The sequence below is a fragment of the Giraffa tippelskirchi genome, chromosome 2, assembly GCF_054371585.1.
Source record: "Giraffa tippelskirchi isolate mGirTip1 chromosome 2, T2T-mGirTip1v1.2.pri, whole genome shotgun sequence".
Lineage (NCBI taxonomy): Eukaryota > Metazoa > Chordata > Mammalia > Artiodactyla > Giraffidae > Giraffa > Giraffa tippelskirchi.
The window spans coordinates 2,014,983-2,038,058 of NC_137276.1; the positions used below are offsets into that span (position 1 = coordinate 2,014,983).

Sequence of the window (23,076 nt, forward strand, 5' to 3'; positions counted from 1 at the left end):
GCTCACCTGGGCTCAGGGCACCTCTCCACAGGCCGACCACTCCCTCTAAATTTAAGGTTGGAGCATCTCCAGGGGCAACACTGCACCAAGGAGGGGTGGGGCCAGAAGGTAACCCTCCACTTCCCGCCCCGCGATTGGATGAATCGCAGGTGGGTTCCAGCAGGTTCTACATGCATCCGTCCCTGAGGGGTGGCGCCCCAGGGGGACCTGCTCTCTCCTGCATCACCCTCAGCCCTGCTCCTTCCCCCATGTCCGTGGCCTGTATGCCTGGAATTCCCTCCCAATCATGCCCCTGCAGCTGCTTCAAGATGACCTTGCATCCTGGGCAGGCTGAGCCCGGAGTGTGGCCTGCTCGCTGCATCCTGTGCTGTGCCCACCTCGAGCTGCCTTGAATTGTCAGGAACTCCAGAGCCAGAAATAGAAGACACAGCTGCGCGTTCCAGGAAATTGGATAAAGAGGGTAATGGCGTGAGTGCTAATTGCAAGGAACACGCCGTCTGTCATCTGCAGAGCCGCAGGCAGCGAGGAGGACGGAGCAGAGGCCCAGAGGAAGCGGGCACGTGTTCACACCCGACCTTCAGAGTCAGGGCTGGGGGGCTGGCTGGGGGGCGGGGGCCAGCCCTGCAGGGTGGGGAGGGGTGGAGTGCGCCGCTGACGGAGGGGGTGGTGTTGGGACCAGGCTGGGGCTGCAGGTGGAGGAGCCAGGACGGCACAGCTGCCAGCCAGGCAGGCGGTGACCCCTGAGCCCCGCTGAGGGTGGACCCTGTTCCACGATGTGGCAGCAGCAGTCTTAGCTTGGGGACTGCACCCTGACTGGTGTCCACGCGGCTGCTCCTTCTCTGTGCCTGTTCTGAACAACAAGCTCTGGTGTCGGCCCTTGTAGAAATGGCAGGAAGTGCTATTCAGACACTAAGGATGAGTCGGGGGCAGGGGGAGTCTGCCAGCAGGAGGCTGGGAGGAAGGAAGGGCCTGGCCCCCAGCACAGCCCAGGGGACCTCTGCCCGAGCTCTCCTGGTTCCCAAACGATGGTGATGCTGCAGGATGGGGCTCCAGGGGGAGGTCACATGAAGATGTGTGTGAGCACTAGCCCAAGCCCTAACCTGGCGGCGTGGGCCAGGACACTGTCCACAGGCGCTTCACCAGGACGGAGCACCGACCTCCGCCCGTGGCAGAGAGCCACCCGGTGTCAGCACCCTGAGATGATTCTGGGAATGCGTTGCTGTCAGGAGATGATGTAAACATCACAGAACACAGCCCAGGAAGGGAGACGGAACCACCCCAGACCCAGCCAGGCTGCAGGGAAGGACTGGACTTCCACAGGAAAGGGTCTAAAATGGGCTGAAGAATCCCACTATCTAGGACCAAACCACATGTAAAATGCCAAAGTATCAAAGGAAGGTCTGTTATGCAGATGAGGGGTGAAGACCATGGTTGAGAACGAAGGCCACGTTGGAGGCGAGAGCGTGCCTGCTGTGGGGGCACAAACCGACAGCGGTCCCAGGACTCTGGCCCCGGGACACCCATCACGAACGACCCCCTCCCTTGAGAGGGAGCTGGCCTGCGGATAGGATGGAGGGGTTCCCCTGTGATGGTGTGATAGTATAATATGTAAGATGGGGTCTCATATGTAGAGGTTCTCCCACCGGTTTTGAGGAAGCCACCCTATTGCAGAGGGGGCCATGACAGGGAATTCGGAGGCCGCTAGGAGTGAAGAACGGCTCCCCACTGGCCTCCAGCAAGAATGGGGAGGCCTTGGCCCTGCCCCACAGAATGAGCCTACCAGGATGTGACTGCACGATGCAGGCCTGGGGAGGCTGGTCTTCCATCAGGTGCGAGTCTTGCGGTTGAGGCAACAACAGTCATCAGGGTCCTTTGGGAAGAGTCGGTCTGGTGGGTAAGGCCGTGCCCACCCACAGGCACTGTCAGAGCCTGTTTCACACTTGACTGTCCAGCCCCCCGTCGGCTCCAGCCTCAGTCACGGGTCCTATGCCCGAGCTGCCCCTCTGCCCAGCACTGCACCCTCCTCTGCACATTAAGGACATGTGTTAGCATGGCTGTCAGGTTATGTGACGGCGTCTGTCTTATCATCACACGTTACAGTCTTTGTGGAAGTGGCTCCTCCTGCCTTGTACGTTGTTCAGTTGCTCGCTCATATCTGACTAAGTCGTGTCCGACTCTGTGACCCCATGGACTGCAGCACGCCAGGCCTCCCTGTCCCTCACTATCTCCCAGAGTTTGCCCAAGTTCGTGTCCTTTGAGTCTGTGATGCCATCCAACCATCTCATCCACTATTGCCCCCTTTTCCTTCTGCCCTCAATCTTTCCCAGCATCAGGGTCTTTTCCAAGGAGTTGGCTCTTCGCATCAGGAGGCCAGAGTATTGGAGCTTCAGCTTCAGAATCAGTCCTTCCAATGAATATTCAGGGTTGATTTTCTTTAGGATTGACTTGTTTCATCTCCTTGCCTTGTATACAGATAGTAATTTCCTTTGGAGCCAAGGATGATATGCTATTTTTTTTTAATTTAGTTTGTTATACATCTAGAACTCCTAAAATTCTCATCACACTGGTGGAGCCAGTTATGTGACACCAGTTCTTAATAATCACCCGCCTTTCATACAGAGCTGGGACCTTGAAGGAGTTTTCAGGGCTCTACGTGATGGACTGGTGCCCATCTGATTGGGCTGAGTTGAAGTTGACCATCCCTTCTCTCCATGTCCACCCTAATGCTCACGTGGTCAAGCGTCAGCTCTGGCCGAACAGAGGGGCCATTCTGCGCTGATGTTCTTCCGGAATCCTCCCCACCCCCACCCCGCCATGACGTGTCTGCACTTCACCGTGTTCTTAATCAACTGAGGAAGACTCCTGGGCGGAGCTTGGTTCACCCTGCCCCATAAAAGAGCTCATGAGTTTTAAAAAGAATTTTTATTTTTATTATTGAATACAGAAACTTTCAATTTAGGAAATCCTTATAATGTTCCAAGCAAGTGAAAGTTGCTCAGCCGTGTCCGACTCTTTGCGACCCCATGGACTATACAGTCCACGGACTTCTCCAGTCCAGAATACTGGAGTGGGTAGCTTTTCCCTTCTCCAGGGGATCTTCCCAACCCAGGGATCGAGCTCAGATCTCCTGCATTGCAGGAGGATTCTTTACCAGCTGTGCCACAAGGGAAGCCCTTTCCAAGCAAAGCCCATGTCTATGGAAGTAGTACCTCTACCAGCCATGCTGTAACTGCTCAGAAGTAGGAGCGGGTGGGCCTTGTTTGTGAAACCTGCCCATCAGCTTCTCCTCCCCACTGCGCTGAGTCCATCCCCCGCCCAGGCCCCCAGGGGCACATCGCATCTGGCTCTTCTCCTTGCTCTCAGGACAAGCCCCTGGTTCCCGAGGAGGCGGCCGGGTGTCCCCACATCCGCTCAGGCCGTCTCTCCCGCCTCTTCCCAGCCTCCTACATCTCCCTGTGGCCCCCACACTCCCCCAGTTCCCGGAGCCTGGCCTCCATGCCACGGACAGCCCCTGCTGAGCACCCTCCCAGCCCCCTCCATGGGCCAGGTCCCGACACCATCTGCCCTGGAGACAGCTCCCCCCAGGGGATGGGGGCCGCCTTGGCTCTGTGCACTTGGCTCCTGGGCACATCTCTGGAAGGACACTCATGCCCCCAGGAGATCCTGAAGTCACTTTCTGTCTCACCCCCCGCCAACCTCTCAAGGTCAGTGACCTTGATTTATTTTCTCTGAACCCACAGCACCCAGCAAAGGGCCTAAGACATAGTCAGTATTTAGCCAATGTTTTTAAGTGAATAAATTATTTTTGGATGACTTAAAGGTTTCACTGCCCCGTCAGCTGAGAGTCTGGAAGCAGCAACCTCCCAGCAGCAATGAGCTCACTTGGATCTCAGGTCCGAACACCTTCTCCGATAAGAGGGACCAGGGCTTCTCAGAGAATGCTGATTCTAGGGCCAACGCAGGAGAGAGAGTAGATGATCCTGGACCGTCTTCAAGGACCCAGAAAACAGAACAATGCGGGTACATCCCCGGGACACAGGAAGCAACCACAACCACCAAACCTGGAGCAATCTGAGCACAAATCAGCAGTCATATTAGATTACAACCCAAAGTATGAAACAAATATCCATGAGTTTATACTGACATAAACAGATGATTGAACTAATAAGTGAATGTGGGAGAATGGACAAATACCCCATCCGGAAGGATTCCAAGGAACTTACACAGATTCTACCATATCAGGAGGTGGAGCAGGCCCCTCAAGTGGCATCATCGACTCAATGGACACGAGTTCGAGCAAACTCTGGGGACCAGGGAAGGACAGGGAAGCCTGGCGTGCTGCAGTCCACGGGGTCACAACGAGTCAGACACGACTGAGCGACTGAGGAGCAACAGAACAAGCACAGAGAGACGTCCCTCCGAAGAGGACAGCACGGCACAGGGAAAAAGAACAAATGCAGAGAAGAAGGACCTCAGCCAGGAGGTCAAGGTCGGCACCAGCTGCGATACGTCACAGTGACGGTATGGACCTTGATAGGAAGGACGCGTTACTCTGGGGTCTTCCTCCCCAAACCCACGGCCCCAGTGGAACCGTGAGAAAAACTGGGACAAAACCCAGCAGAGGGACATCCCATGGAACACCTGATCGGCTCTGCTCGGAACTGTCAAGGTCATCCAGACCAAGGAGAGTGAGAAGCTGTATCACCCACGCGAGCCTGAGGAGATGTGAGATCACACGTGGTGTCTGTCCTGGGTGGGATCCCAGGACAGAAAAATTGAGTAGGGTGTAGACTGTTGTTAATAGTAGTACGGATCCATCTAGCACACCGGTGTTGAGATGTTAGCAATATAAGAATCCGGGTGTGGGCTAGATGGTAACTTCATAGTACTCTTGTGAGTGTTGTGTAAATCCATTTTTGTGTAAACTATTATAAAATAAGGTAGTTTGGTTAAAAAGTTACCTACCTGAAAAAGGTTTAAATGTTGACTAAAACTCAATTGAAATTGTGCCAAACTCTGACTAATTGCAAGACGGTGCCCTCTGTTAAGGCCTGTGGCGTCCTGAAAAGTCTTACAAGTATAATTTCTCCTCTCAAGATATGACATTTGAGAATGTCTCAGACTCACAGATACAATCAGGGCTTTAGATCAGGGCACTTGGCCTGGAAGACATCCAGGGAAGACATAGTGTCATGAGTCTAGAAATTAAATCTTCTTATGCCTGAAAAATGGATTTTCTTAAAAGTTTGACAAGTGAAACACTTTTAAACGCCGCTGTGTCCCCAAACCCGTGGTTCCTTAGGGCTGTTTCTCACCATCGACCAGTTCAATGTGACTCGAGCTCAGCATTAGATGCTAAAAGCAACTCTATTGAATATCTTTCTTCAGGTGTCAGCGTTCTCTACCTGGGAGAAAGAATTACATAAAATCGTGTTTGATCCTCGCTATCTCCTGCTCAACTCGGAGGAGCGGAAACAGGTAAGGTGGTGCGAGGCGCGCTGACAGAGTCGAGAGACGAGGCTTTAAAGAGGCGCTCCGTCCAGAGGTTTGTGTGGACAAGCGGGTGCCTGGCGTCTCTGCCATGTCTGTGGGGAAGCTGTGAGGTTGAGTGCCAGCCTGTGGGCTGTGAAGGGAAAGAGCCCTGGGTGCAGAGGGCGGTTACCCTGGTTCCTGCTCCTGGTGAACCCTCTGCTCCCGACCCCCAAAGACAACCCTCACATTTGAAGGTGAAAACTCAATCTGGGGGAGCATGAACCATATCCTAGATGACGCATTAACAAGACTGAAGATCCAGAGTAGTAACAGTGACCTAGGAGAGGTCCAGGGAACACAGGAGCAGAAGTCAAGGATGGACGTTTCTAGAAAGCAGATCCCCAGAAAGGCAAGAATGGGGTGCAGGTAGCTGGCCTGGAGGTCAATTTAAATGGATACCTGGTAGAAGTCTACCCTGGCGTGTTGACCAGTCACATCAGGAAGCCAGAACCGCTTCCAGGATTAGACAGACAGAGAGATGGGCTGTGCGGACCGGTGGGGAGGCCTGCGTTCTCACAGCCCCGCTGACGTCTGTGGCTCCTGGAGCGCCCCGAGAAGGGCCCTGAGACAAGTTCCAGAAGGATTCCTGTTCTGCTTCTGCATCTCTGGTTCCATCCCAATGGTGCTTCTCCCGCTGACTGCCGAGTGCAGAGGGGATGCGTGTGGAAAGTGGGTGACCGGGAGCCACCCCTGGAAGCAGAAGCCCCTCGAGGGTCATCTCAGGGGAGGGTGCTGGCGTCATGGGCCTGGAAGCGTCCGTCTGATTTCAGACGGCGAAGTCCTGGAAAGCCAGGGCCGGAAGGACAGAAAGTGCCGCTTAATTTCAATTCTGTCGTCAGCCCGTGAAGTTCCCGTAGGGTGCAGACCAGGGGCTCGAGACAAGCCACTCAGACAGGGCCTTGCTTGGAGTCTGGACGTTTTATATCTATTTTCCCCTGAAGCTGAGGGATCTGGGCAACTGTAATCATTGGTAGCATCTCACCCTTTTGTTGCAATATTAGAAATCAGAAAGTTCACTCTCCAACCATGACCACATACGGTGAGAAGCTTGTTTATTTTGGTGACAGGATCACTTTAAGCCATAACTGATAACACTCAGCACACCTGCAAATTGTGTCTCACTGAATGTTGAGGTCAACGCTGTTACCTTCAGTCCATGGATGTTTTCAGAGGCCATTAGCCCCTTTAAAGGAAGTTGAAAAAGTAAGACTCTCCTGCGCTGATGGTTTGATGTTTAGGCCCCGTCTCTCAGAAGGCAGGGCGCTCAGGGCCCGTTTGCTTGCTGGACAGACTGGGCTCCTGGGCCGAGTGGGGACTCCTGCTTGCCGTCTTGAGTCTGGAGGGTGGTCACAGTACGAGAAGCACCCTCAGAAGCAACAGGGCTGGATTCCCACAGCCCCAGTCAGAGAGGCAGGCTCTGACGGGAGGAGCTGGGGTGCCAGGATGCACCGGGGCAGACAGATCAGACTGGATGGACGGTCAGCTCATGCTGATCCACCCTTTGCGGGGAGCTCGCAGGCATCTTTGTGAGAGATGCGTCAGGCCCTCCGACGTTCACACTGTACACAGGCGGCGCTCATCCCGCAGTGTGGTCTGCTCCCCGAGCCCCACGAGGAGGAGGAGGAGGAGGCCAGCTCCCCAGAGCTGACATCCTTCAGCACCAGAGAGCCTCAGCCAGCTCCCCAGAGCTGACGTCCTTCAGCACCAGAGAGCCTCAGATGGAACTCGGCATCGTCAGAGAAACCCCACCTCCTGGCAAAGCAGCAACGTTGTCATTTCTCAGAGGCGCAGAGCTGAAGCCGAGCTGATGAAGGAGACAGTATTTGGGCCCCATTCAGAAAACACAGTCCTTTTTATGAATGGATCTGGCTGGCAGGCAGCAGTCATGGACTCTGGGGGGAACCCACTGTCCCTAGTGTTTCGTGGGAAAAGCCAAGGCTCACAGGGTGTTCACTGCTGCCATCCCTCTGCAGGGAGTGGCAGGGGAGTGGTGAATGCGCCTGAACCCAGAGCAGGGGTCTGGGGAGCACACGTCAGAAGTGTTTCTATGGCAACACATGGCAATCCATCTTATTTCACTGAAACACTCCATGACAAGATAATGGCCAGTAGTCTTGTCTTTTAAAAAGTCGTGCCCCACTTTGAATAAGACTGGTGTAATTTGTTAAACAGGAGGAAAAAAACCTGTTACATTAAATTATAGCGGCATAAATAAAGCACCAAAGCAAAGGCAGTGGAGACAGCAGAATCTGATTAGAGGGATAAATGGTTCCAGGCAGGCAGAGAAGCAGGTCTTTCTCACAGCTGTGACCCCACTGCCAGCCAGGGTGTCTATCCAGATTTAAAATTAATAGAGCAAAACTCTGACTAATGATGGAGCCCCATGCTTTTATTTGGATAACAACCCTGCATTCACCTTTTTTATTAGCTGAAATTATCAGAGAACTGGAGAGCTTACATTACCATTTGCCTTGAAGGTGAAACAAGTATTCTAACTTAAATACGTATATGCACGTTCTCTAAATCCTGTTCGTGAATATTTGATTTCGCTGATGATTCCTCTGGAGGTGAGAAGCATTTTGGATTTACAGTCCCACAAAGGCTGGCAGGACTGAAATGGAACTGGGGACCATCAGGCAGAGCCACGGAGACCCGCTCCGCCTGGGGAGCGATGGGGGCTGTGACCGGGCACGTGATCGCTTCTGGCTCCGTGTCCTCGGGAGAATCCTTGGGAAAAGCACAGTAGATTCCCTGAACTCTTGGTTCAAAGACCAGGATCTGCAAAGGCCACTGATTGGGTTGGTACAGAATTGCTATTTATTGGCCTAACAGGACCCAATGTGGGCTTTTACTGATCTTTTTTATTTGTGTCCACATACACATCTAAATTTGCCATGGAGTGATGGGACTGGATGCCATATGTTCATTTTCTGAATGTTGAGTTTTAAGCCAGCTTTTTCACTCTCCTCTTTCACTTTCATCAAGAGACTCTTTAGTCCTTCTTCACTTTCTGCCCTAAGGGTGGTGTCATCTGCATATCTAGGTTATTGGTATTTCTCCTGGCAATCTTGATTCCAACTTGTGCTTCATCCAGCCTGACATTTCGCATGATGTACTCTGCATATAAGTTAAATAAGCAGGGTGACAATATGCAGCCCTGACGTACTCCTTTCCTGATTTGGAACCATTCTCTTGTTCCATGTCCAGTTCTAACTGTTGCTTCTTGACCTGCATACAGATTTCTCAGGAGACAGGTCAGGTAGTCTGATACTCTTTAAGAATTTTCCACAGTTTGTTGTGACCCACACAGTCAAACACTTTGGTGTGGTCAATAAAGCAAAAGTAGATGTTTTTCTGGAGCTCTCTTGCTTTTTTGATGATCCAACAGATGTTGGCAATTTGATCTCTGGTTCCTCTGCCTTTCCTAAATCCAGCTTCAACATCTGGAAGTTCATGGCAAATAGATGGGGAAACAATGGAAACAGTGAGAGACTTTATTTTGGGGGGCTCCAAAATCACTGCATATGGTGACTGCAGCCATGAAATTAAAAGATGCTTGCTCCTTGGAAGAAAAGCTATGACCAACCTAGACAGCATATTAAAAAGCAGAGACATTACTTTGCCAATAAAGATCTGTCTAGGAAAAGCTTTGGTTTTTCAGTAGTCACGTATGGATGTGAGAGTTGGACTATAAAGAAAGCTGAGTGTGGAAGAACTGATGCTTTTGAACTGTGGTGTTGGTGAAGACTCTTGAGAGTCTCTTGGACTGCAAGGAGATCCAACCAGTCCATCCTAAAGGAAATCAGTCCTGAATATTCACTGGAAGGACTGATTCTGAAGCTGAAACTCCAATACTTTGGCCACCTGTTGCGAAGAACTGACTCATTGGAAAAGACCCTGATGCTGGGAAAGATTGAAGGCAGGAGGAGAAGGGGATACAGAGGATGAGATGGTTGGATGGCATCACTGACGGAATGGACATGAGTGTGAGCAAGCTCCAGGAGTTGGTGATGGACAAGGAGGCCTGGTGTGCTGCAGTCCATGGGGTTGTAAAGAGTCGGACACGACTGAGCAACTGAACTGAAGTGAACTCATCTAAATGCTCTCTAGTGTGGTCTCCTTTTAGTGATCGTGAAGCTTGGAGAGCACCAGGAATGACACAGCTGTCCCTGCTGAGGCCCTCGTCTGCAGCTGACAGTTTTCTGACATTACAGTGGGGAGCGGTCTTACCCGAGCAGGCGAGGCTCACTCTGGGCCCTGCTGCACAGAGGGGTGCCCTGGTGGCATTGTGTTATGCCCACTGCTGGCTCCTGAGGGAAACCTCCCCAAGGTCATGGGTGGATCTGCCCACCAAATGATGCCCATGACCTGTAGGCGAAGGGGCAGCTTTCCTTGTCAAGGAGCCTTCAGGCCCACTTCTCGTTGAGCTGGGGGTGGGCGTACAGCACCCGAGGGTCAGGTCTCCTCACGGGGCGTTTCCATGACACCCAGGAGAGGCTCACCTCATCTGCAGGAGTCCTGGGGAACCTGACCCTTGTTCACAAGGGGCTTCTGGGAGCCTCCAGTTGGGGAAGGGAGAGATACCAGGTTGACTTTCTTTTCACAAGTTCAAAGTCGTGTTGGAAACTCAAACGCCAGTTACGTTGCTGTGGGGATTGCTAGAACAAACTGCATATTCTCGTGTGTCCTGGTGCTGCTGGCTGGGGTGTGAGAGTTGGTGAGAAAATGCACACGGTAAGGGAAGCTCCAGGCGTTCCGAGGAGAAATACCGAGGCCCTAGAGTTGGGTTTCCACACTGTCCTCTCTCCCTGCTCCTCTAGGGAGCACCCCTCACTCATTCCAGGGGTTTCTAAGCAGCTGACTCAGTGTCTGACCCCCGGTCACACCTGGTCTCCTGGAGAACAAGTGTGACTGTGTAGGCGCTCGGCGTCAGGGAGACCCCGTGATGGAAGGCTCTTCCTTGTCGCTCCAGCAGCTGTGAAAAAGACAGGCTTATCTCAGATTCTCGCTGTTTTCCTGTGGTGTGCGAAACACAAGATTTCATTTCTGATACACACTCTTGTAATAGTTCTCTTTTGTGTGTCTCTTAAGATATTTGAACAGTTTGTCAAGACAAGAATAAAAGAAGAATACAAGGAAAAGAAAAGCAAATTGCTGCTAGCCAGAGAAGAGTTCAGAAAGCTTCTAGAGGAATCTAAACTGTCACCCAGGTATGGAGAGGGAGTTAACATCAGGCAATTTCTGGGGCTGGAAATTTACCGCATTTTGTAAGAGGATTTTTTAAAGTCAGTGTGGGTTACATCAGGTGACCTATGTTCTGTCGAGCGTGTCATTTTGGGGAAGGAAGGCCTTCTCCCTGTGCTGTCCGTGAACGGACCTCCCAGCCCTGCTTCCCTATCCCCCCGGCAGTGGGGGTGCTGTCTGCTGACCAAGGGCACCCTGGCCATTCTGTCCACCCTACATGATGGTTTTCAACCTGTCAGCAGCCCTGACCCCAAGGACAAAACAACTCATCAATAGGTCAGCCCTCGTTAGATTGGCCTAAGTCCTGATCAAATGACAACAAGAGTGAAAATCCAAAACAACACACACCAGCAAAATGAACCCCACCAGCAGCCTGGCTTCCGCACGCCTGGGCAGCTGTCCAGAGTGTAATGTGAAGATGCTCCTATGCGGGGGAAAGGGAAGGGTGAAACTGGCCATCAAATTCACCTAAGATAATCAGGCATTATGCCCGAGAAATAAGACAAGTTGATATGAAAATGAAGTTAGAAATAAAAGAATGCGTAAGCTTAACTTTTCTCAAAATTAATTTTAATTGACTGACATTTTAAAATTAATGTGCATATACTACTTTTAATTATAAAACTATAAATTTTATGAGTGAAAAATGATTAATTTTGATGTATTTTTGTTTTCAATTAGGACATTTTTAAATGGACATTTGTGCATTTTTATTTTTAATAATAATGCTGACAGTATGCATTTTTAATAATAGCACTAGACTAGATCATATTTAATTGGGCATTAATTGATGTTTGCTTTCTGTGCAGATGTAGGCATCTACATTTTGGTCAGTAATTGGTTAACTCACTTGGTCAATAGTTGGATAGTGTAATTTTGTATGGTTATGTAGTCCTTCCCTGGTGGCTCAGATGGTAAAGAATCTGCCTGCAGTGCAGGGGACCCGGGTTCGATCCCTTAGGGAAGATCCCCTGGAGAAGGAAAGGGCTACCCACTCCAATATTCTTGCCTGGAGAATGCCATAGACAGAGGAGCCTGGTGGGCTACAGTCCATGGGGTCACAAAGAGTCAGACACGACTGAGTGACTAACATTTTCACTTAACTATCGGTCCTCAGAAAACTTCTCCAACTATTCAGAGGATAGGTACTTCCTGAATGGGAAGAAAATTTGCATGAATTAGCCTCATCGCCAAATGCTAACCTCAAAAAGTAAATGTGGGTCTAATGATTTGTAAATTGCGGTTTTCTATGAAACGCTGGGCTCCGGCCCTGGATTTGCTCATTGCCCCAGTCGGTGACCCTGGGTCGGGGGTTGGTTCTGGAGCTCCCGCGTCAGTGCAGAGCAGCCTTGCCCATCCTTGGCCCCGGCCCTGGGGTCAGGCTCTGAGCCTTCACAGCTCGGCTGTCTTCACCTGAGGGAGGTAGTCGCCCTGCTTCACTGGCCTCTAGCAGGACGGCGTGTGGGGCAGACAAGGCAAGACACGCGGTGCCCGGCAGGTCCTGAAGACTCTCATCCTTACCACTGCGCTGGCCTTGGGGACAGTTAGCGCATGATCTCTGTCCATCCACTGCTCAGATGTTAACCGTAAGCCAACGTATCTCCCCTTCCTGTGAACATATCATGAATGCAAAGGAGAAGCATTCAGGCTGTATTTGACAATTAGGAAGAAGATTTACACACACACAGAAGGAAAATCAGTGGTATGAATGAATATACTCTCCATTGAAATTAGATCTAATTGCCTGCCACTTTTTAGAAGTGTACACTGGGCATATAATACTTTTGTAATTACAAAGCTGGCTTGCGTTTCAAAGGCAGCCAATTCTGGGGCATTTCAGACCCTTTCCAGATCCTCTTCACGTTCTCTTCCTGCTGTTCACAGCTGTCCTAGTGACAGTGGGCAGCTCTTGCTGCTGCCCTCTGGCCCAGCACAGGTGTCCCGAGGACCCTCGGTGACACCTCCCGTCATCCTGGCTCCCATCCTGACCGCAGGGATAGTCCAGGGCCCGCTCTCAGCCCTGCCCAGCTCTCAGGGTCTTGGGGCAGGGACAGGAGCCTCGGGGGAACCTCCCCATGGGCTGTGGGACCAGCACTCAGGCCGGATCAGCCACCTCCTTCAACTGTGGGCAGCCAAGTCTCTGGGGAAAGGAAGCCGCAGTGCTAGTCACTCAGAGAAGTTCCCCAGACTCACTGGACGGTCCACCGGGGTCAGCAGGAAGGCAGGCTTCCCCCTCGAGACGGCTAACAGGTCACAGAGTTTTGATTCATTTTTCCTTTTGGGGATGCTTCTTTTCAGAGGTGCCTGGAATAGGATCTCTCTAGAAGGGTCTCTGCCCAGCCCCCTATTGAAAATGCTCAGGCTCCCTCTAGACACCCCCAGGACGACAAGCACCCATGACTCAGCGCCTCACTTTCCTCATGCAAACGGTGATGGAAGTGCAAATAAGTGTGTGTTAGGCCAGCACAAGGCAATTGTGAAATCATGGAAGGAATGGAGGGAGAGACGGAGGGAGGGAAAGAAAGAAGGGAGAATGTTGGCGCCCAGAGAGAAGTGCTTTCTGTCTGGGAGGCCTGGGAGCAGGCGGGGCTCCGGGGCACGCCCGGAGAACAGTGGGGCTTGAGGAAGGTGGGAGGCACCTTGTTTAGTGACAGCACAGTTACAGTTGTTGTCGTTCGGTCGTGTCCGACTCTTTGCCACCCCATGGCATGTAGCCCATCTCTGTCCGCGGGATTTCCCAGGCAAGAATGCTGGAGTGGGTTGCCATTTCCTTCTCTAGGGCATTTTCCTGACCCGCGCCTCCTGTGTCTCCTGCATTGCAGGCAGATTCTTTAGCTGCTGAGCCATCAGGGAAGCCAACAAGGGTCTACTAATTATTGGTCTTGTCTCCTAACAGCCATGTCAATATAATCTTGTTATTCATGTATTAAAGGTAAAGAATCTGCCTGCAATGTGGCAGACCTGGGTTCAATTCCTGGGTTGGGAAGATCCCCTGGAGGAGGGCATGGTAACCCCTTCCAGTATTCTTGCCTGGAGAATCCCCTGGACAGAGGAGCCTGGTGGGCTACAGTCCAAGGGGTCGCAAAAAGTTGGACACGACTGATAGACGAAGCACAGCACATTAAGTTATAACAATTCAATGCAACAATGAAATGTCTGCAATAAAAAATAAAATTGTCCACAAAGAGAAGCTGGAGGAAGAGGTCTCCCCAGGCACAGGGTGCGTGGGTTTCTCACACACTCTGGGCCCCTCCTGCAGCTCCGGCCACAGCTCTTGCAGGAGCCCCAGGCAGGAGGCAGATGGGCAATATGCAGGCACCCGGCTCCCTGGGGCCCCTGTCCCCTGGAGCTGTCACAACCCTTGGCTTCAAGCTCGCAGCTGGGAGGAGAGGCAGCTCTGGGGACCAGGTCCTGGCCGAGGTTCCATTTGTCCCTGCAAGGCTGCATCCACTCCCGCCCTGTGAGCTGCCCCGCCCCCTCAGGCCTGGCCTGGCTGGCATCTCTGAGCTCCTTACAGGTGCCGCCCTGGCCTGGCGATCATGGGTTCAGTGAGTCAGTATTTGGGTGCTAAGCACATGCTGCTGGGCTTAGACTGTCAAGAGGCCCCGTAGAAACAAAGCAGATAACGTGCTTCCACGGGCACAGGGAGAGGCGAGTCGTGTTGCATGACTGAGGCTCTTCAAGATGACATCCGTGGTGAGGGCCGTGAGAGGCTGCCTTTCTGTGTGTGGGAAGATGCGAGAGTCTGGGCTCCTGGAAGCCATTCCTTTGACCTGCACCTCAGCTGTCTGGGGCCAGGGTCCTGTGTTTCTGCATCCTGAGCTTCTCAGGGCTCGCCGTGCAGAGGGGCTGCTGTCTGGTGGCTGCCAGCTGGCAGGGGTTCGTTCCTTCCTGAGCTCACGGTCCGTGGTGGCTGCAGTCGCTGGTACCTGTGACATCCTTGGTTTACTGATGTGGCAGGAAATGTTCCGCTTCTCACTTCTGGTGAGGAGAGAGCTCTAAAGGATGAGTGGGGAAATGAGGGAAGGGTGTGCCAGGCGGAGGGAACAGCATATGCGAAGCCCAAGGCAAGTAGGAGCACAGGAGCAGAGGGAGCAAGAAGACCAGTGGGGGCTGAGCGGTGACGGGGTGGCCGCTGCGGGGCTTGGAGTGAGACGAGGCCCAGGAGGGAGATGGGTGGGCGCTGGGGGGCTTGGAGTGAGACGAGGCCCAGGAGGGAGGTGAGGCCAGGCTCGTGTCCAGAGGGCGGCTGGATGCAGAGACGGGCAGATGAGTGAGTTAACGTGGCTCAGGCATCGGCCGGGCCCGGGGGAAGTGACGCCCATTATGGGGAGCAGGCAGGTGGTGTCGGAGGCCCAGTGGCCGTTCCCTCTGCCCATCCACCTGTCGAGGGTTCTGCTCCTGGGACCCTGGCCTCAAGGAAGAGGTGCTCAGAGCCCCAGGAGCCACTCTCCTCCAGGAAGGCCCTCAGGATGACTTTTGTCTTCCAGGACCACATTTAAGGAGTTTGCTGAGAAGTACGGCCGGGATCAGAGGTTTCGACTTGTCCAAAAGCGGAAGGACCAGGAGCATTTTTTCAACCAGTTCATCCTTATTCTCAAGAAGCGGGACAAAGAAAACAGACTCAGGCTCCGGAAGATGAGATGAGAGTGTGAGGACGCGATCAGGCTGAGCGTCGGAGCGGAGCGTGGGGCGGAGGTGGAGGCGGCGTGGGGGTGGCGCCCGGCCGGCCGGGTTGGGGGCCCGTGGACCGTAGGCTTCGCTCTCCCAGGATTACTGTTTCATATTGAAGCTCCCTTTGGTACAGCCTTCCGAGTTTGATGCATTTCTTATTGCCATGATATGTCACTCCCTTAATTGTTTTACTTACGCAGATGACTTGTAATATAGACAAATTCTAAGTCTGCCGCAGGTTTGCACCTCAGCGGAGACACCGACTCGAACCCCCTCAAGGCGTTTTCATCAGTCGAGCCAATTCTCTGAAAGTTTTCTGGAAGCTTTTGTGAGTTCCTTCCATCCCTCAGGAGTTCCAGGGTGTTGGGACGTCCTGCCTCGGGTCCCGGGTCTCGGTCTAGTTCTCTGAGTAGTAGCATAAATTGTTCATCATCGCAGTGACACCTGTGACCATTGGACGCACGGACCACGGACTGCCTGCAGGTTGAAGGGTGATCGCCCACCCTCTCCCCCGGGGAGTGTTGGGCCTGGAGAAGGGGGCTGCGCTGTCTGTGGGAGGTCCTACCTAAAAAAGAATTATTTTGTACAAATCATCTTATGAATATTTGAGTTATTTTTCTTGTATGCCCAGAGTTTGCATGAGATTTTTCTCACCATCTTTGTATAAAAAAATTTTTAATTTTTTTGAATTAATAAATATTTTAAACCAGTGTATCTTGTGGCTTAGACTTCCAAGCTTAAGCAACAAAAATTGTGGCTCCCCTGGTAGCTCAGACGGTAAAAACCCCGCCTGCAATGCAGGACACCCAGGTTCAATCCCTGGGTCAGGAAGATCTCCCGGAGAAGGAAATGGCAACCACTCCAGTATTCTTGCCTGGAGAATTCCATGGACAGAGGAGCCTGGTGGGCTACAGGCCATGGGGTCGCAAAGAGTCAGACATGACTGAGCGACTAACACTTTTACTTAAAGATACTCGATTTCAAAAGATTCATAAAAGCATCTGTCATTGCCTGTAAGGGCTGTGACGGTACTACTCAGAAGGAAGTCTTGCTTTTCAAGCTACCAGCCCCGGGTGGAATCATATTTGATAAAACCAGCTAATTAATCACATTCTGTGAATTATTGAACATCTGTTTATTGATTCCAGGTTTATGAAGTGTCTATTCAGATATCCTGTCTGTGTCCCCAGCAGAACCCTGGCAATGTCTCCCACGTAACTTCTTTCTCATCAGACAATTCCTGAAAAAGAACACTTTGTCGAACGTATTAGGAGGGAACTGGGAAATGTAGGAGCTCCCGGGGAACCCCTGGGATTTCCAGGAAGCTGGAGCGCTCTCCTGCCATCAGCAGCAAGGATCCATCTGCCAAGCCAGCTGCTTGCCTCTGGCTCTAGGGAGGCGCTGGGACCAACCACCTGAGCATCAGTCCCCGAGAGCGGGGCAGCCGGAGCGTCCCCAACACGTCTCCAGGTGGGTTTGAGTGGAGTGCATCTCAGGAGACTCAGCCACAAGGACCGCTTGGCACCATAGAGGGTGGCCGTCCAGCTGCTCCCATCGGCTTCTCTGGCGTTTGCTCAGCCAGCTGGGTCTGGATCTCTGCACTCCTGAGAGGCACGTTCCAAAGACGCTTCTCTGAGCCTGGGGTGTGGGCTGTGGGGGTGGCTGCTCCCTACCTCTGCTGTTTCCACGTACTTCACACAAACGTCTGCAGCCGGATCGCCCTCCGTGAACTGCCGTCTGATCCCGCAGTGCGACACTGGAGGTGCCTGGCAGTGTTTCATTTAAAATGGACGACTGCAGCCAAGCCGGGGCCTGAGCCGGTCTGGAGGTGGGAGGGAACCCACGCCCCTTCTGGACCCTCTCTGCCCACGGCTCTTCTTCTCACCGCCCTGCTCACCACCTAGAAGGTGCAGCTGCTGGCTCCAGACACGAGCAGCCCTTGGCCCATCACAGCCCGGATTAGGAGAGACCCCCGCAAGCCCCAGAGGAGGGTCTCTCTGTGGGGGAACTTGAGACTGCTCAGAATGGCGGTTCTAGAACCTGTCATTCTGGCCCAAGGCAGGAAGCACACTGCTCTGCGGGCTGAGGTTGACGCGGCACCAGCGGCGGGTGTGACGGGTGACGGAGAGGTCACCAAAGAGCCTGTGGGCACTGATGCCCCATGAGCTTTACAAAGAGCTTCCAACCCCAGGTGGTCCAGGCAGGCGGTCGTGCGGCTGTCAGCCCTGTGCTTGCCCGGATTCTTGCTCAGTGGTCCCGCCTGCAGAGAGACCGTGATGCCGGGGCGGGACGCGTGTGCATTTAGCAACATGCCGGTCAGCATGGTGTAGCTGCTGCCGTGAGAGGTGGCTCTGTGTCCCCACAGCAGGCTGATCACAGGGATCCTCTCTGTTACTGGGGCAGCACTTCTCCTCTTGAATAAATGAGTCCCTCAGATATCAATCCCCCTGCCTGCCCAGAGCGCCTCCACCATCATCATAGTCCGTGCCCTGGCAGAGCTTGTCGTCCTGGCTTCCCATAGGACGTCCTCTTGACCAAGGAATGCTTTTACCGGGAAAGGAGTTGCAGCAACGGGTTCACACCCACCAGATTCCCTGGAGCAACCAAGAGCCTTATACCCCGGGAGCAGCTGGCATGATGAAGCACTGGACGGCTCTGACACTTTGCCACCAGAAGGACCGGGCCCTGACAGGCTGGGCTGTGGGGTTGTCTCCTTAGGCTGACTCTCCCGATCACCACCAAGGGGAGGTGAGAGGGGCCCCCTCATTACTACGCTCAGTGACCCACCCAGAGAATCCTTACTCCCATCCCCTAGCTTGAGAGTTTGGACAGCCTGGTCCCCAAGGACAGGATCCAGCATCTTGGTTCTGCTTTTTTACATATTCTATTGACTTTGTTACAAGTTAATCCTAAAGGGATATTGACTAAAAGCTTAAATTATACATAACTTAGTGGTTAGAAAGACACAGTTTCCCCAACACCCTGTAGGAAATTCTCCAGACATTTTTGCTTTTCACCCAAGAATTTGGGAACTTACCTTTTAGTTCATGTAATCATGATTTTGAATCTAAGAAAATTAAATGATTTATAGTTGAAGATGGATAGATAATCTCTGATTATCTTTATATCTACATCTAGATTCGCATCTGTCCCTTATCAATCAGTTTGCCAAGGGGCAAGGCACCCAGGGTCTAATCAGACAAGGCCTCAGGAGAAACACAAGTTTGAGAAAAGCTGGTTTATCTTTGTACATGGACCGCATTTCAAATGCTTGCTCCTTTTCCGGGCTGCAGAAACCATCAATATTTTTTAGATGTCTGCGTATATGGATGCTATAAAAATATGATAGACCAAGATTTCTTTTAAATGATAGCTTCTTTTAATTTTTGCGCATTTCACTTTTGTTTTCAATGCCACTAGCATAGCTTAGGTTAACTCAGTGTGACTTGTACGCTGCGAAACATTAGCAGGACACCAACCACTGAATGGCGGTAGCCAGAGGCAGGGGCGCAGGTGGGAGAAATGGGTGAAGAGTAGAGGAAAAAAAATAAACCTCACCTGATCTTCTCTTAAAAAAGTTCACAACTGCGAGCATGTCACTCAGTCAAAGGACAGAGAGGAGCTGGAAGAAAGGGCGGCGGCTCTTTTTGTCCCCGATGGTTTGATTAAACCCCTTCTCTTCGGGGCTCTGGTCCTGGTCCCCATCACCCCACACCTCCCCCCGCTTTTCCCCCCTGTGTCACCCAGACGAGAACCCGTCCTCCGGACCCCGCTTCCCCCGCTACCCTGCTGCACGGCACCTACAGGTGGGCGCTGTCTGTGACCCCTGGGTCATCAGTGACCCTTCTTCCTCTCCATCTGGTGCTCTTCAAGTCCTTCTTGGTAATGCCACGGCCCCCATTTCCTCCGCCTCTTAGAACCTCTTGCCCAGGGCAGACGTCCCCGGGAGAATTTTGCCCCTGATCTCCCGCCTTGGGCCCCCCGGCTCTGCAGGAGGGTCCTCAGAAGACAGGCGGGGGGCCTGGACCCTGGAGCAGTGAGACGGAGTGGAGCTTTGAACCGCCTGCTGACATGAGCCAGAATGACAAACCCAAGTGGCTTCCTCCCGGTTGCTCTCGTATCAACAGTGATGACAGACTTCTCATCCCAGATCTGCTGAGTATTCACTTTCTTACTAAATGTTTTTGTCTTCACTGATGCTTCATTTGGATGATCTGCTTCAAACAGTTCATCAACAATAGTGAGAGAAAATCATTCACATGTCTTCTTTTTGCCAAATATGTGAACTTTGTTTATATTTTCCTGATAAAGTTTTTGAAGTGTCAACCAGGTTAAAGTCTCCTGATGATTCATGAAATGTCTGCCAAGATAATGAAGTAACGATTTCGAGGGGGGTCATTGCTGTGAAGGGCTTCCCTGCTGGCTCAGTTGGTTAAGAATCCACCTGCAGTGCAGGACACCCAGGTTCGATCCCTGGGTCAGGAAGACCCCCTGGAGGAGGGCATGGCAACCCACTCCAGTTTTCTTGCCTGGAGAATCCCCATGGACAGAGGAGTCTGGTGGGCTACAGTCCATGGGGTCACACAGAGTCGGACACGACTAAAGTGATTTAGCACGCACGCACATAGGACTTTTTACAACAAATGACCGGGTAGTTGGAACTTTGAAAGACTGCTGCTAATTCAAGAGATGTGAAGTTTTCTATGTATGGGAAGATGCGAGAGTCTGAGCTCACTGAAATCGTTCCTTTGATCCCGCCTGGGCTCTCTGGGGCCGGCATCCCGTGTTTCCTGCCCTGAGTGTCCTCAGGGTGCCCAGGGGTGGAGGCGGGTAGGTGGCTGCATCCTGCTTGACGGTGGGCCTCCTGCTCCCGTCCTGAGCTCCCGGCGGGCTCCCCATCCGGGCGCCGGTGCTGCAGTGCCTGCCACGTCCTTTGGTCCCTGGTCTGACACGGGGCAGGTTTAGTCCCGTCTTTACTCTGGTGCGGTTTTGTGGCAAAACGTGTTTCCCAAAAATGCCCCTCCCCCTCCACACACACACACACACACACACACACACACCCTCGTGCTCACCTTACCTGACACTCTGCACCGGGCGGGGTTTGGGCAGGGTTCTGCGCCCGCCCCAGCAGCAGAGTGTGACAGACTCCGTGCTGTGACTGGCCAGGCCAGCACGGGAGGGCACGGGGCCCCTCGTGGCTCCTCCAGGCTTGGAAGCCCTCGCTGGGAGCCACCGGGCTGTTTGGAAGCCCTGGCTTTGTGGAAAAGCCAGGTGCAGGCGTCCCAGTCGTGGGCCCCACCTGGGGGCCGTGCTTCTGGCTCCAGCCTTGCGGAGGCAGCAGCCGATCCCCAAGGAGAGCAGACGCCAGCCCGCCCACATCGCAGTCTGTGGGCAGAACAGGACGTGCCCTTGTTCTGAGCCACCGCGGTTCAGTGACTCGGTACCCGGGACAGGCTCCTTAGTCTGAGTGACCAGGGCACTTGATGGGCACATAATGGACATGCCGATCCTGGTGGCTGACGTCACGGACGCTGCTCCCTGCCGGGTGCTGGCGGGGGCCTCACGGGACCTCCCGGTACCCTCTGGGCTGGGTTCTGCTACCATCCTCCGTTCACTGGGGAAACTCAGGTCTGGAGGGGTGAGCAACTTGCCCAAAGGCACCCAGACTGACGTAGGCAGGACTTGCCCAGATGTCATCTGACTCCGGAATCTGTGCTCCAAACCACCCCCCAGCCCCCACCCCACAGGGCACGTAGAATCTGGCTACCGTGGCTGAAAGTGGTCATGCCTTGCGTCACTCATGGACTTTTGCCGTCTTCTCTGTGTCTTCAGAGTGGGCCCTGCGGGAAGGAAACTCCAGCAGCAGCTCTCAGGTCGGTAGAAGGGTCAGCCCGTGATGGAGCAGTTAATGCAGAGAAAGGAGCTGCAGGAGAGGGGGAGGAGGGGGTAGGGGGAGGGGGAGGAGGGAGAAGGTTGGGGGAAGAGGGGGAGGGGTGGGGAGGAGGGGAGGGGTGGGGAGGAGGGAGAGGGTTGGGGGAGGAGGGGGAGGAGGGGAGGGGCGGGGAGGAGGGGCAGCTCAGCAGAGGCTCAGAGGGCAGGGATGGGGAGCGAGGTTGGCCTGGGGAACTGCCCACAGCGTCCTGCCCCAGCATCAGTGGTCCTGGAGGGTATGTCTGATGCACTGGGACCGGGCCTCACCTTGAGCACCTGGGTCATAAACACACTGAATTCCTGAATCAGTGAGTGGACCCAGGAGGCTTCTCCAAAGTCTGCTTCGTGTGGGTCCCTGGAGAGTCAGGTCGTGTTGTCAGATGGTCTCACTCATTCGTTTGACCGCAGATCTCAGTGTACTTCTCAGAGGTTCCAGGCAGGAAACAAAGGGACGTGGCCCCGCCCTCTGGGAACCTGATGCTGGAGCAGAGAAGGCAGAGGCCCAGCAAGGGACGAGGAATGACCGGGTCAGTGTGTGAGGTCGCAGAGCGGGCAGGGCTGGGACAGAGGTCCAGGAGGGTGTGCCCGTGAGAACAGGGGGCGGTGGGGCCGGGCAGGCACAGGGCGGGCAGGTCCGGGAGCAAGGGCTCAGTGGAGCCAACACCCCAGGGTGGCTGGAGGTGGGGGACCCGCAGGGCTGAGGTTCCTGGGGGGCAAGGCAGGCATGGGAGCAGAGGGCACCTCTGAAGGGCATGCATGGGCAGCTGCGGGGGGAGGGCCGCACATTCATCCTGTGAGGGGCAGCCCCCCTGGGCGCTGTGGTCCTCGAGGTCGTCCGGCCCAGCCTCCACCCTGGACGGTGGCTGAATCAGCACCGTCGGCATGCGCCCCATTTTCTCCTGGGTCATCCCATCCTCACACCCCCTTGCTTAGGAGCACGAAGCCCTCCATCCAGTTCGAGTCAGATCTCATAGGTCACCGGCCAGGCTCCCCGTCTCATCTCTGAGCTGTCACCTTTAGTCCAGCTTGTGTCTGACTCGGGTCCAGCCACGGGGAACATTCTCATCAGGTCTGCACTCTGCCTCCCATCCCGCAGGCTCAGGCCCAGGTGGCTGGGATGTCAGTGACTTCTTAGCCCAGGACAGGGAAGGGGCGACTTGAAACGGACTGAGTCCAGGGACTCAGTGACGCCAGCTGGCAGCTGCTTAGTCCCCTCCAGCTCCCCATGTATCATTCAGGAAACTTGAAGCCAATTAGCTGTGCGTGTCTCCCTGGTCACTCAGCATGCAGGCTCCGAGTTCTCAGATGTGGTTTGTGTCAGCTAGGTGTGAATTTGCAGCGCTGGCCGGACCGTCCAAAGATGATCGATTCCTTCCAGCCCAGGCACCTCGCCCAGATGCTCTCAATCTGGGACCTCAGCCTGCAAACCACAGATGAAGACAGCCGCTCCCCTGCCCCGAGACACCTTCCGTGACACAGACAAGTTTGCAGTCAGACGACTTTACGACTCCTGCTCTTCAACGCCCAGCACAGGCATTTTTCTCTGGGCACAGGCATTTTTCTCTGGGCACAGAGAGGATAGCGGGAAACCTGGGCGCACGCAGAAATGGAGCCCTCTGGGAATGATGGCTCCATCTCCATCATGCCCAGGGCTTCAGGACGCAGCCCGAACACCAGGGGTGAGCGTCCCTCCCG

The 23,076-nt window shown here is 53.6% G+C and overlaps 2 protein-coding genes across 2 annotated transcripts in view; one reads left to right on the plus strand and one right to left on the minus strand.

Moving 5' to 3' along the window:
* The window catches only part of TCERG1L (transcription elongation regulator 1 like), a 196,258-nt gene extending 180,094 nt beyond the window's left edge, over nt 1–16,164 (plus strand). Inside the window, exons 10-12 of the mRNA XM_081572894.1 lie at nt 5,389–5,478; nt 10,624–10,742; nt 15,267–16,164. Of these exons, the coding sequence (XP_081429020.1) occupies nt 5,389–5,478; nt 10,624–10,742; nt 15,267–15,423 (366 nt within the window). The 3' untranslated portion in view covers nt 15,424–16,164. The remainder of the gene's footprint in view (nt 1–5,388; nt 5,479–10,623; nt 10,743–15,266) is intronic.
* Nucleotides 16,165–20,058: 3,894 nt separating this feature from the next.
* Nucleotides 20,059–22,606, minus strand: LOC145539226 (uncharacterized). The gene is made up of 4 exons (XM_081572895.1): nt 22,396–22,606; nt 21,649–21,861; nt 20,528–21,290; nt 20,059–20,395 (listed from the first exon to the last, which is right to left on the minus strand). The coding sequence occupies exons 3-4, from the start codon at nt 21,145–21,147 to the stop codon at nt 20,182–20,184; spliced, it is 834 nt and encodes a 277-aa protein (XP_081429021.1). The 5' UTR covers nt 21,148–21,290; nt 21,649–21,861; nt 22,396–22,606; the 3' UTR covers nt 20,059–20,181.
* Nucleotides 22,607–23,076: the final 470 nt, after the last annotated feature.